Source organism: Poecilia formosa, unplaced genomic scaffold (genome assembly GCF_000485575.1).
Source record: "Poecilia formosa unplaced genomic scaffold, Poecilia_formosa-5.1.2 Scaffold14, whole genome shotgun sequence".
Lineage (NCBI taxonomy): Eukaryota > Metazoa > Chordata > Actinopteri > Cyprinodontiformes > Poeciliidae > Poecilia > Poecilia formosa.
This window is the reverse complement of record NW_006799953.1, coordinates 3883263-3896901: the sequence shown is the minus strand read 5'-3', so window position 1 is coordinate 3896901 and position 13639 is coordinate 3883263. Positions and strand designations below refer to the sequence as shown.

Sequence of the window (13639 nt, the reverse complement as noted above, 5' to 3'; positions counted from 1 at the left end):
ACTCTAATGTGGATTATAATTATGAAACAGCAAAGGTAGATGTCATATTTTCGGGATTCGGGAAATACGTGATTTCTACCACTTGTTCTTTGGATTTTTCATGTGGATCGGTGCCACTTACGGCTGTAAAGCGAAGGTTTTGCACAGTAATCTGACTGACTACTTGTGTGGTTTGGATCGGGCTGAAGCATTGCTGCCCTGGGTTGTTTTTAAATTACCGTGCTCGGTATCAGAGGGGCGCTCCGACTGCATGTTAAATATATTTTATATAATTGTCATATAAACAAAAGCTAAGGAGTTGCCTAAAAATAATTTCATACTCCATATAACACAAACGCATCAACACACGTATTGACTTACCAAGTTGTGCCTAAACGCTGCCTCTGTTTTCAGCCTGTTCCCGTAGCAGTGGATTTACTCCTGCATTATTTTCCTCCAACAAATTATTCCACTGAATGAAGCACGTACAGCTCCCTTTTAACCTCCGTCTTCCCATTTCTGACACTGGATCTTCAATATCCTCAAGCTTTGAAATAGCAGGCAGCTACAAACCGTATGTTAGCTGTAGTGGCTAAGTTTTGGCTACAGTCCGCTGTCGCCTTGATATCAGCAGGAAAATGAAAAAACGAAGCACTGGATGGTACTGGCTAATTAGTGGACACAACGGCACACCAAAAAACTCGATTGTTGTACCAGTAGCTCACAGATATTTTAAGTTTTGCATCTTTTTCATGGTACAGATCTTGCAGCTTTGGCTAAAAACAATAGGAGCAAGCAGGACCCGGAACCAATCTATGTGGCATAAATTCAAACGGAAATACGTCACCACCTCTCGTGGCATATACCATAGACATAATATTATGTCTATGACATATACCGCATTAGACCTAGCATGTTATTTTCCCAGAATGCATTTTTGTGTAAGCCGAACGCCATTGCTGCTTCTTCTTCTTTTTATTTATTTATTTATTTATTTATTTTAATGGCGGTTGGTAAGCAACTTATTGATGTGCCTTACCGCCATCTACTGGAGGGGAGTGTGGACCGAGATGCCGCCACACCCAAAACAAAACAAAAAATGATCCTGTCTATCAATTTCTTCTTAAGGTATTTGGACAGAACAAAAATATTCAGAAGTAGAATTTTTTTTTCCAAAATATCTTGTTTATTTAACTATTGTCATGTAATCTAAATATCTTCTCTCAACAGAATATTTTGAACAGAACAGCATAACATGTTTTAATGTCTCTTCTTGAAAACAAAAATCATATTTTCCTCTTTTTCCCATTTAAAATAAAGTGACTATTTGTGCTACCTCGTCACAGATAGTTAGAAAACCATCATCTGTGTGACATTGTTTAATTTAAATTAATAAAAAACCAAAACAGCCTACAGTATTTTCACTGTATTTTTTTTTGCATTTAAAATAAATATTTCTCAAATAAAGTCTAAAATTACAACTAACTGAGGATGCTTTTAAGTTTAAAGAATGTATTATTTCTAGTTTCTCTCTCAGAACTTTAAGTTGAAGTTCATGTAACATATATTATTAATTTCAGTAATGTATTCTGTTAACTTGATTATGTCAGTCCAGCTGACTAAAACCCAATATTATTTATTATAGTGCATAGTCTATAAATTCCCCAAAGTGGTAAAATAACCAACAGCTGAACTATTCAAACAGAAGACTACCCTCGTCATGATTTAGTTTGAAGAGGCCTCAGAGGCAGATACTTCTGTGGCAGTAACAGAGTTTATAATGAAGAAAATAAATAGGAAAACTGACAGAGTTCACATGAAGGGACCAAGAATAGGCAAACTGCAAGCAAAGGACCATAAAACAGGAGAATCCAGCAGGAAATGACACAAACAAAGAAGCTTAAATACTGTGCGAAAGATTAGAAGATGTAGGTGGTTGATTACATGCAGGGTGCAGCTGATGGAGAGAAACTGAGAATTAAGCAGGTGCTTGTTTTGCAGCTGTGTTAACGTCAATAATTTTTTTCACCCAGTAGAAAATGTGTGCATTCAAATAACTGGAGACTGTCTGCTATTACGATTTAAAGCTACAAAGAAACAAAAGTTTCGCAGATAACAAATTCCAGGCTAAAATGTAAGCTTCACTGTCTGTCAGACAATTTGGGATGATTTTGCTTCCTGAAGCAGGAGAATACACTCAGCGATTTGCTATGCAGTTTAAGGTTTAAGGTATAGAGTTCTCAATCAGGTGCAGCGAGTGTATGCTATGTCACAGAATGGGAAGATGAATTTAGGATCAACACTGAAAGTTTTGTTTTGACAGTAGCAGTCTAACTCAAAATACAATTGGGATAAAAAATATATATATATTTTTTTTTCTACCAGGTAAACCCCCTGCCAAGCTTCATTAATTTGCAAACACTCAATGTTTGCCCATATTGCGCTGTCGCACAGTATGTGTGTAGCATCCCGTATGTTGTATTTATTTTCAGATTTATTCAAAACAAGACGTACACATTAGTCTGAAATGTCTGAACAGTTTGAAAGTCAGTAAACAACCACCAAAAATAATCATTTAAAACCAGTATATTTTTTCTTGTAAAGCAGTGACCAGGCAGTTGCCAAAACTTGCCTCCTCATCAAAGTCCACATGGTCCTCAGATTCATGAGGTCACAGGTCTGACCATAATAAAAAAAAATATATTATTTTACTTAAAGTACCTGTGGTTTTATTTAAACCCTCAACAGATCTTACTGAATCTCACAGTTATGTGCGGCACAGCTGATCAGGGGCAGGAACAAAGATTTGGTTAGGGTTCACACTTAATTAAAAAAAATAATAATAATAGTCTATGCTATTCATGCGGCTCACTCCGGTATCTGCCTGGCTAAAACGCCAACAGACTGCAGTTGTCACAGCAAGGGGAAAAGACAGAGACTCTCCTGTCATTTTGGGAGGCTGTCTGTCACAGCAGTGCAGAGAGATGCAACAGGTTGTGCACAGGTGCTATGCCGAAGAGCGCATGCCTGCAGAGATTCGCAGGAACATCACTCAAAATACCTGCGTATCGATGAGAGTGCATACTGAAATATGACCGACAAGATGACTTTTAGAAATATTTATATCAACATGTTTCTTATCCATAAATGTCCTGAAATGGCAGATGAATTCAAAACAGGACGGTTTTGACACATCTTATCAAACACGTCACAGTTGTGCATGTTTGTGTTCAGTGTTTCAATCATTTGTTCTCAGCTCTCTGGTCACAGTCCTCGCTTTCTCTGCCAATGAAACAATATTTTAAGCATCCAAGCACCTGGTATGGGTGCTTGGATGCTACATTTGAGATGTTGTACATGTAGTGAGACTACATTTACATCGGCTGTTGATGGTAAAGTACATAGCAGTTTGTCCCAACATTGAATAAATTTAACTCAGTCTTGGTGGTTTGCATTAATTCACTTCTGATGGCCTGGGATGCTATCAAATCCCCAGCTTGGATTATTTTGCCTCTGACTCCACCAATGAAGTCTTTAGGAAAGAGTGGTAGGGACAAAACTTTTGTTGGATCTATATAGAGCCCAGAGGACACATGAAAACAGGACAGAAATCTTAAATATGCTGCAAAAGGTTGAAAGAGTCAATTTAGATTGAAACATGTTTATGTGTCAAAACAGCAGCTCAAAGACCTGGGTCTAAATCTGAATGGAATCCAAGCTAACTGAGGATGAGATATTTTGTCAAAAGAAATATGCAGAAATTTCCATATCTAGACATGCAACCCTGGTGGAGACACACACCAAAAGACTGATGTAATTTCAGCCAGCTGTAGTTCTGCTAAGTATTGACTCACACTTAGCAGCGTAAGTAAAACGAATGTCAGCCATACTTCTACTTCTAAACACTTTTGAAAACCCTACGAGATTTTACTTACACTTTCCAAGTCTGTGTTGTTTCATGTTGTGTAACACAAAGTTGTGCATAATAGCAGAGCAAAAAAGGTGTGAATAAAACACATTGAAGTTTGTGGCAGAATGTGAAAAGTTCCCTTTGCAGGGCACGGTGTGAATAGTCAAACAACTTTGATTAAGTTTTAATAGCAACCTCCTTCTCTTTGCTCTGGCTTCACCTTTTAAACATGTCTGGTGATCCTCTTTCACAATTAAATATCAGGTGCTGAAAATATTAATGACATCCAGTTAGTCAATGAAGAAGTAATTATATGAGGTCTGATGTGGTGTATTTAATTTGCTCGACTTTTTCAGAGCAGGCAGGGAACAGATAATCCTTGTTCAACCACATTTCTACCTCGTTTAACAATCTCCTCCAGAAAGATGCCCGACTCCTCCAAACAGAAGTCAGAGTGACACTGAGCGTGCAGCATTCACACTGAGAGAGGTCACGGTGCACCCGTACACGGGATGAGGCAGAGCTTACAGCAGGCAGCCTTATTTTCTGTGGCACTAAGCTTTACAGGACATTATTTCTGATTCGTTGTGTCATTTTCAAAAGTAGAGGAACATGGAGAAAATATTGTGTCTGTAAGCAACAGGTGATCATCAGCTTGCTTAAAATTCTGACCTTTTATACATAAAAATCCCATCAAGGCAATTTAGAAGTTCCCTGCATGCTAACAAGGTTGTTTTATAGTCTTCTGTTGTTTTCAATTCAGATAATGGAGGGCTGAAAATTGTGCAAAATCGACTTCAGACTACATCGACATCCCCAAACCCATTTTTTCGTAAAACGTGAAACCTATCCCTGAACATAAATATACTGAATATCTTAAGAGTGATCACTGTCACTTTCACACCTCATAGTCCGGTAGACTTGTTTCGACTGGGGACCAAAATCGCAACTTTTGTTAAATTTTCAGCTGCTGTGGTTCACTTTCACACTGCACTGTCTCCAACGAGCTAAACTAATTGAGGAACCTCTTCACCTCCTTGCCTGTGGTGGCGCTGTGGGCCACTTCCTTCTTCATGGAATAGTGAAGTAGAGTCAGATTTCTCTTTTGTCTTTGGTATAAGATAACAAACTACTTCTCCCTCAATGCTCACGTTTGTTTAGGTTGTATTTACCCAGAATACCCTGTGCTGTCATTCGCATCCCAGGTTGGGGGCGGTCTCCAGTCCGCTTGCATGTGCATTCGATCCGCGCTGGAATTCACTTTCTTGGTTCGCATCAAAGTTCAATTGCTCATTCTCCAAACAAAAAGGGGTCTGGTTTGTGGCGCAAAAGTTCCAGTTTGAGTCTGTCAAACCAGAACGGATACCTCTCCACAGGTGGCTGGTACTTTTCCATGGATGGAAAGTTTTACAGTTCCAGTATTTCTACACATTGCTGGGACAGCTGAACATTATTTGTGGCTTATCAGCTTCTCTGAAAGGTGTGTACCAAAGAAGACCTTTCTCTGAAAGGTGTGTACAAAATCGACTTCAGACTACATCAACATCCCCAAACCCATTATTTGGGTACACACCTTTCTGTGAAAGGTGTGTACCCAAATAATGGGTAAACCATTATGGGTATTACCAATCATTGGTACACACCAATGATTCAGAGAAGCTGAATCATTGGTGTGTACCAAAGTCTTCTTTGGTACACACCAATGATTCTAAGAATTTTAAGAATGCTGAAAATTGGTCAATGAAAATTACTTCCTTTTTTTTGTTTTTTTTTTTGCCCTTCTCCTGCAGAATCTGTCTAATTTCTACACTACACAGATAAAACAGATTACAGTCAGTACTGTACATGCAAACATACACATCCGATTCAGCTGACACAAACATTCGGAACCACAGTTGCCTTTTGTTCATTACGAGTACAACAGGTGCTGAAGTGATCGAAGATGCTGAGAGTCAGAAAAAGAACATCAGGTACCAACCTGATGAGACACGTTTCAGAGCTGATGACTCAAAGAGGTGGAATCCTGACAAGAATGTCGCTCCATTAAAAGTAAAGAGTGATGTGGACTTATTTGATGCACTGCTGCACATCGCCAAAGGCAGTAAAATGACTCAGCTCATCAAATTATCTATTCAGTCATAATTACTCATAAAATTTAAACCAAATGAGGTTTTAAAACTCGCACAAATACTGTACTTGCTGTATCTTGTCAGGGCAACAAGATTACGTCCTATATTTTTCTTTAAACGAATGTAAAAAGATCTTTTGTTTAATGATGGGCTGTGAAACTAGACTGTTAAAGTTCGGTTTAGTGGCCTCCAGTCTCCACGGTTTGTATTCTGCATTTCAAGAAGCAAATCAAACGGAAGGATTTTAGAAAATTTGTTTAATTAGAGGAATCACCAGAAATACCACACATTGTGATGTTTATGTAGCGCGAGGATAAAAAGAATGAATTGTATGCCATGTGATATTCCTGATCTGTTTTTTATAATGACCAGCTGGCTGCTTTCTGATTATATACGTATGTGACTGGCCACAGCCTAATAGGAAGATGCCTACACAGGGGAGTTTCGAGTTATTTACAGAATCTAAACAAGAAGTGAAGAAGACATGGCCATTTGAACGTTGGCACTATCCAATCCATTTATTTCTTCTTCTTTTTTTCTTTTTTTTTTGAGAAAATGATTTTCAAAGTTTGTCCTCAGACCTGCTGAACAACCTGGGCGAGTTAACAAATGCCGTTCGTTTTACATGTCACATGTACTGACTGTCGACAAGCTATGCCTGCGAGATGTGCAGATAAAAGATTTCATAAGCCAGCTTTGGTCAGGCTTATCTAATTTTTAGAGGTTTTCGGCTCGTCTTGTTATGGAGGCCTCTGTGAACCCTGGGCTTTTGTGGACTGGAGAGCAGAAACACAGGCTGTAACTTTATTTTGGTGACACCACAAATATTGTTTTCATTAAAAATGATAGATAATTTTCATTTTAATTCACTTTAGCCAAAAGTCTGTCGCTCCTTCACACTCTTCTGTGCACGTGGCTTCCCAGTTCGTATTGAACGTTCGGAAAACCTCGCCCCTGCGTCTTCATAAACATTTGGGGAATGTTCGGCGAACATTTAAAATGACACACACCTGTATTGATGACGTTAAAGACTATCAAGACAAATGTAATTATAAAATAAGTCACTTTATTTCCCTTGGTTGTTTGGTTTTCTCCATTGTGTTTGATTTGATTATTTTCCCTGGATTTTTTGTTGTTGTTGTTCATCTAGTCTCATATTCAGTCCATGTCTCTGTGTTGCGACATAGGTAAAAAAAAAAAAAAAAAAATTGCGTTTACTTCCTTCATTTATTCCTGATATCTGCTCTTACGTATCTGGATTTAGTTGTAGTAGATCAGTGTTGTTCCTTCGCCAACGCTTTCCTCAGCTCGCTCCCACAGCTGTTCCCAATCACCTGATTTCCTCACCTCCATCCAACATCACTCATGTCCTGTCCTGTTCTCCGTTTGCTGCTGTTGGATGTTCTCTCATTTCATTATTGAAATTCCACCATGATCCTCCCCAGCTGGTGCCTGTATTTCAGTTCAGCTGTTGATCCACACTACATGACAAAAACAGATTTAAAGTAGCTTACAAACGCTGGGTGATAGGTGATACACCTGATATGATAACTTGTGAATGACGTTCTGACCTACATCTATATTTATAAACTTTATGTCATCCGAAATATGACAAATTATTGGTGCCTAGTTTGTGGTGGGGGCTGTAAACTAAGAATTTAAAAGGTTTTAGCTGGGGAACTGTGAATGTTAATTAATTGACTTTAACCTGACTGAACTGATTTTAAGTTCTTGATGAGGATGAATTGTGTCACTGAGCTTTTTTTTTGTGAGCGTTTGTATGTTCTCCACATGCATGCATGTAGTTTGGGGCTATGTAAACGAATGTCAGGCAAATGTGTGATCCACTGCTTATTCAACTCTTTAACATGAATCAAAGCATAATTACACACAAGATTCCAGCAGCGGTGCCTCTGAAGGAGTGTAGACAGGTTCACAGTTAACCACAGAGGAACACTCAGATATGAGAGATTTATTAACCATTCAAGCATAATTTGAAGTCTGTACCCTTTTCTGTATATTTTATGACTGGCAGCAAGAAAACCATGCTAAACAGAAAGCAAATTCCTGATTCTTCGCTTAACGTTCCCAGGTTCAAGAATCAGTTCATGACTTTGTGTGGGGGAGGAAGGTGTAGAATACCTGCCTGAGGCGTGTAACCACAGCACTGGAAGATGCATCACTGCTGGGAAATCTGCTTCAGGGAAAAAGCCTGTTTTCTCTGCAGAAGGCAAGAAAACTGTTTAAAACTGGATCAGCAAGCTGGGGAAGGAATTCGTTTTTAAAAGAGATGACTTAGTAAATCACACATGAAGGATTAGTAGAGCAACTAAATGTCCAGAAAGGAAATTTCTTGTTTTCACATCTCACCCAAACTCATTATAACATTTAATGTGTAATTTATGGAGCAGAAAGCAATTATTCTGTAACAACACAGGTATGAATGATAATTTTGCAATTGTTTTTGTTTAAACCCGGAAGAGAAAATGTCCAAGTTTCCAGTGGGAAGACCTGGAAAAGAGCCGCCTGACATGACAGAAGGATTTGTTCAAGGGTATGATTCTAAATGTATTTTTCCAATATTGTACTTTTGATTTTATCCATTTCACTTTTTATGTATGGGTTTAGAAAAAAAAAGGAAGGAAGGAATTATCCAACTGATTTTCAAATAATGTGAAGTTACTCTTTCAGTATAAATTATTACCGTATGTTCAGGTTAATACATTTCTTTTCAGGATTAAATCTGATTTATGAAAAGCTTGTGAGCTTTTCATGAATATAAAATATTTAATTGGACTACATGAGCTCAGGACTTCTCTTGTCAAGCAGCTGCTTTCAAAAACAAAATGTTTAACTCCTCCATTTCTGTAATGACAGCAACAAACAATAAAAAGTTAAAAATTATTCCAGTCTTTCTTCTTGATAGATTTGTGTGTTTGTGTAACATGCCAAGCCTCTCGTCGCCTGACAGATGAAACCCTGGGTAAAGGGAAGGCGTATGATCTCAAGCACAACACTTGTTTCCTGCATAATCTGCCCTGCACTTGCATTGTCTGTTATCTGACTGAGACCTACTGAACAACTTACAGATCTACCAAAATGCTCAGGTAATTATTCCTGATTTATTTCATATGATATTTTTAAAATTTTTCGTCATGTATTTAACAATGTATGTCTGATTTGTTAATAATTATTTGTACTTTATATGAAAAGAAAAGATCAACAAGAGCTGTGGCATTTAAATTATTAAAATCTCTAATTATATTTTATCATACTGTTCTGATCATGAAAGTCATTTGAATAAAGAGTAGCTCTAATAATTTTTTTTTTTTTTTTCAAAAAAAAAAATTACTTACTATTGGGGAATCATGGTAATACTTACAGATTATTTTCTGTTATGTGTGGGATCAAGAGCAAATGAGAATTTTAAAAAATGTGTTTGAGAGCTAAAAAAAAAAACAAGGAAATTTTATCTCTTTTAGAAATACTAGTCTTTCACTTAAGACATTTTTCAATGTAGTTTATAAACATCGCATTTGCTTTTTAGACAGATACAAACACTCCAGTAGTTTTTTTTGTTGTTGAAGCTTTTAAAAGTACATTTGTTTGCAGTCATAATCTAGAGAACAGATAAAAGTCTTCCTCAAGTTTATGTTTCAAGAAACGTTGATTTGTGGCTCCACAGGTCTTGGCAGTTTGACAAATATTTTGTGTAAGTTCCTGTAAGAGATTTTTTTAATTTTTGCTGAAACTGTTGAAAAGAGGAATTGTTTAAACAAAGATAACCAGATGAATGTTGGAATGTTGTGTTACCACAGCACAACTTAAAAAACAAATGAAAATTTTATGCACATTTTTTTGAAATGTCTACATCTGAAACTTTTTTGGGTTGTTTTAGATTTATTATCCTAAACTTTGAAAGACATTTTGTTATGATCTGTGTTTTCTGTGTAGTTATTTTTGAGGTTTTCTGTGTTTTAGTTCATTTTCCCTTGTGAGTCTGTCTTCCCTGTTGATTGCTCCCCAGGTGTGTCTACTTACCTGATTACCCTCCCTGTGTATTTAAGTCCACCTGTTGTCTTTGTGTTTTGTCGGATCCTTGTCTAATGTCAGTTTGTCTAATGCTTTCCAGTAGAACTGTACAGTCCTGGTTTGCTAAGCTCTAGTTTCACTTGTTAGTTGCTACCGGCTGTTAGCTGTGTGCTAATTGTTCCTGCCGTGCTGCCTGACTTGGACTATGTTGAGCTACGTTCATTATTAAATTCATCCTCTTCATCACAACCTGGGTCTACCTGCGTCTCTCACCACCAACCAACACCAATCGTGACACATTTTATTTACAATTGAACGTAAGAATCAAAGGGTTCACTCAGACTTCTTAGCATTTAAGTTGTATGATGTCAATGTTTAACTTCTGTTCAATCTTTTTCTTAGTCTTTTTTTTAAATTAAAGTTATAAGTCTTAATTTGTAGGAGCACAAAGCTGAAGTGTCTGCTCTGTATGATTATCTACACTGTCTACAATGATAAATCCTTTCCCTACTTTTGTGACAGTTATCATTTGCAATTAAACTGAAAGAAAGTAAATATGTTTGAAAACTATGAAAATCAAAATGAAAAAAACAAAAACAAGATGAGGTTCATCTATTGGGAAAAGGGTGGGAGGTGGTAGGGAAGGTCCAATAATTTTGCTGATGTTTTATTCATAGCTGAAAGTAAAAATCCAAGAGTTAAGTGAGACTTTTCTGTACTTAAATAATATTAGTTTATTTCAAACACTAAGTTTTGGAGAAAATTTAGAATGGGTTTTTAAATCTCTAAAACCTATACATTTTTTAGGAGTGTGCATGTTTTTGAGAGCCAGTGGAAGAAATACTTTGACAATTGCCAGTTCAGCACTATTATTAACAGATGTCTTTTTTTGGCATTGCAGGTTTGGTAAAAGACCATTTCAGAGAGTAGTCTGTGTAGTAACCTCTGTGACGGTGGGAACTCTTATGCTGGTCACTTTGTTTTACTATTCTGATGATCTCTCCACCTCAGACAACAAACTTCAAATTGATATCAGAAACTATGAATGTCACATGCTGTCCTCAGTCAGAGAATCCCCAAAAATTGACCCCTCACCAAGATGTGAAAGAAATATATCTGTTGAACAGATCCAGAACTTCAGCTCACTTCCTACTAACATTAAAGACCTCCTCTACTACCGTCACTGCCGACACTTTCCCATGCTACTTGACGTACCCAACAAGTGTGGTGGAGCCAATGCATCATCTGATGTCTTCCTTCTACTGGTCATCAAAAGTTCTGCCGTGAACTATGACCGCAGAGAAGTGCTGCGCAAGACCTGGGCCAAGGAGAGACTGTCTAACGGCGTGTGGATCCGAAGGATCTTCATCTCAGGAACGATGGGCACGGGTTATGAGAAGAAGAGACTAAACCAACTCCTCAAGCTGGAGCAAAGCAAGTACAACGACATAATCCAGTGGGATTTCAAGGACACGTTTTACAACCTCACGCTGAAGCAAATGCTCTTTTTGGAGTGGATGGAGAGAAACTGCCCACGGGCCCACTTCCTGTTTAATGGTGATGACGATGTCTTTGCCAACACGGACAACATGGTTATGTATCTCCAAAACTTTGAACGCAAAGGTGGAAGGAAGCACCTGTTTGCAGGTCATCTGATCTACAACGTGGGACCCATCCGTTCGCCACAGAGTAAATACTACGTTCCAGAGCAGCTCTATGAGTCCAAGTTATACCCTGCTTACTGCGGTGGTGGGGGCTTCCTCTTGTCTGGCTACACGGCTTCGGTCATTTACGCCAACTCACACTCCATCCCCATTCTTCCGATTGACGACGTTTACATGGGAATGTGTCTGGCTCGGGCAGGGTTTAAACCGGAGCACCATCTTGGAGTGAGAACAGCTGGTCTGCATGTTCCTGGCAAGAATGTTGATGAGCTTGACCCTTGTTTCTTTAAAGAAATGCTTCTTGTGCACAGAATGCTGTCAGGCGAGATGTATACTCTGTGGCACAGAATTCATGACCCAGACCTTCGGTGTGCCCCTCTCAATTCCAGATTGTAAACTGGATGCTCTTTTTTTTTGTTTTTTTTCCCCCCACTACAGTAGTGTCTGCTCTAGAGCCAGGCAGATCCTGTTGTAGATCCAGATCAGCTGGTTCCAGCAGTGGTTTTTCCTCTGAATTTCTCTGGAGCGGAATTTGATTTTCCACTCATACATTTGAATGTACAACCAATTTTTTAAGTTTCTTCACAACATATGGGTTTTCAATTATAGCTTACAGAAATAAAACTGGCTCAAACTTAGAGATGGTGGGGATATACATATAATTTATTTGATAAATATTAAATATTGTCATTATGGAGACAAATCGTTGTTCTGTGGTAAGCAAAATGTGCATATGGCAAGCAGAGTTTTATTTCATGTACATGATGTAAAGGATGTTGTATGTATTTTAAAGTTCTTAATAAAACAAGGTTATGGGTCTGGTGTCTCATAAAATTTATCCAAAGCATCTAAAAAAAATTTTATATAACAGAAGAAAAAAATCCAGCCAAACCGGAGGGTAATCTGCCATTTCACACGAAATATAAAACTGTCTAGCGAGAGTTTGAGATGTTAAAAAGGAAAGGCTCATGCAGAAAACAAAGATTTAGTTCTGCCAAACACCAACTACACCAGATTAGAATCGAGAGAAAAAAGATTCAATTTGATTTTTTTACAACATTTAAAAAGGTTATTGGCTCTAATGTAGAGCTTTTGGTATTACAGTATCAAAAATAATAAAGACGCTGGTCCTGGGCCAGAAACTGCAGCCTCGCAGCCGATTGCCTATAACTTCTGGTTTCAAAACCATATTGCTAATATCAAATAAGATGCCTTACAGTCCAAGACTCTTTTTAATAAAAAAGCTGGACTTAGACCAGATAATAACAGCCCCAAGCCAAATGCCCCAAATCACAGATCCCCAAACCAGGCTGCTAATCCCAAGTTAGCTGCCTCATATTCCTTGACTGATTTTAATAAAGAAACTGATCGCAGACCAGATGCTGTCGGCCCCAAGACCTCTGGGGCCCCAAATTAGGTGATTTACAATCCTTGACTGTTTTACAAAAGATATCTGTAGAGGGAGAAACAACGCATCGGGTTGCATGCAAAGTGCAGAATTTTGCGTTTATTTAAAAGAATTAGATCAAGTAAAGATGGTGGCACAAATGTTTGTCAAAGGGAGATCAGTTTATAATATCGTAGCAAATCACAAACAGTTGTGCTCCAGAAATCACAACTTTCTAACATCACACAGATTGGGCTGACCACATGTGCAATCGAAGTCAACGGTCATCTGTAGCGCTAACATTTGGCTAAAGCAGCGTGGAAACTGTGTGAATTCAACAAAACAACATTCTGGTTCAATGGTTCAAGTATGAGGTTGTGTCTGGGTAGATTGAGACTAGTCATTACAGAGATTATTTTATTGTGTCTAACCAGCTAAAAATATTAGTCACTGTAATAGCCACATTATTCTCTTCTCTTCTGCTCTTCACTGTGAACTGGTTGTTTGAATACATGTCATTTCTTGTTTTTATTTGACT

General features: G+C 38.0%; 1 protein-coding gene across 2 annotated transcripts; it reads left to right on the top strand.

Annotated features, from left to right (window-relative positions):
• The first annotated feature begins 8972 nt into the window (after window positions 1-8972).
• Window positions 8973-12534, top strand: LOC103133955 (N-acetyllactosaminide beta-1,3-N-acetylglucosaminyltransferase 3-like). 2 transcript variants are annotated; one of them, XM_007545967.2, is made up of 2 exons: window positions 8973-9125; window positions 10952-12534. In XM_007545967.2, exons 1-2 carry the CDS (start codon window positions 9118-9120, stop codon window positions 12108-12110), a joined length of 1167 nt encoding a protein of 388 aa, XP_007546029.1. In that variant the 5' UTR covers window positions 8973-9117; the 3' UTR covers window positions 12111-12534. The 2 variants fall into 2 exon arrangements, with proteins under 2 accessions (XP_007546029.1, XP_007546030.1); XM_007545968.2 differs by lacking the exon at window positions 8973-9125 and adding an exon at window positions 10103-10367.
• Window positions 12535-13639: the final 1105 nt, after the last annotated feature.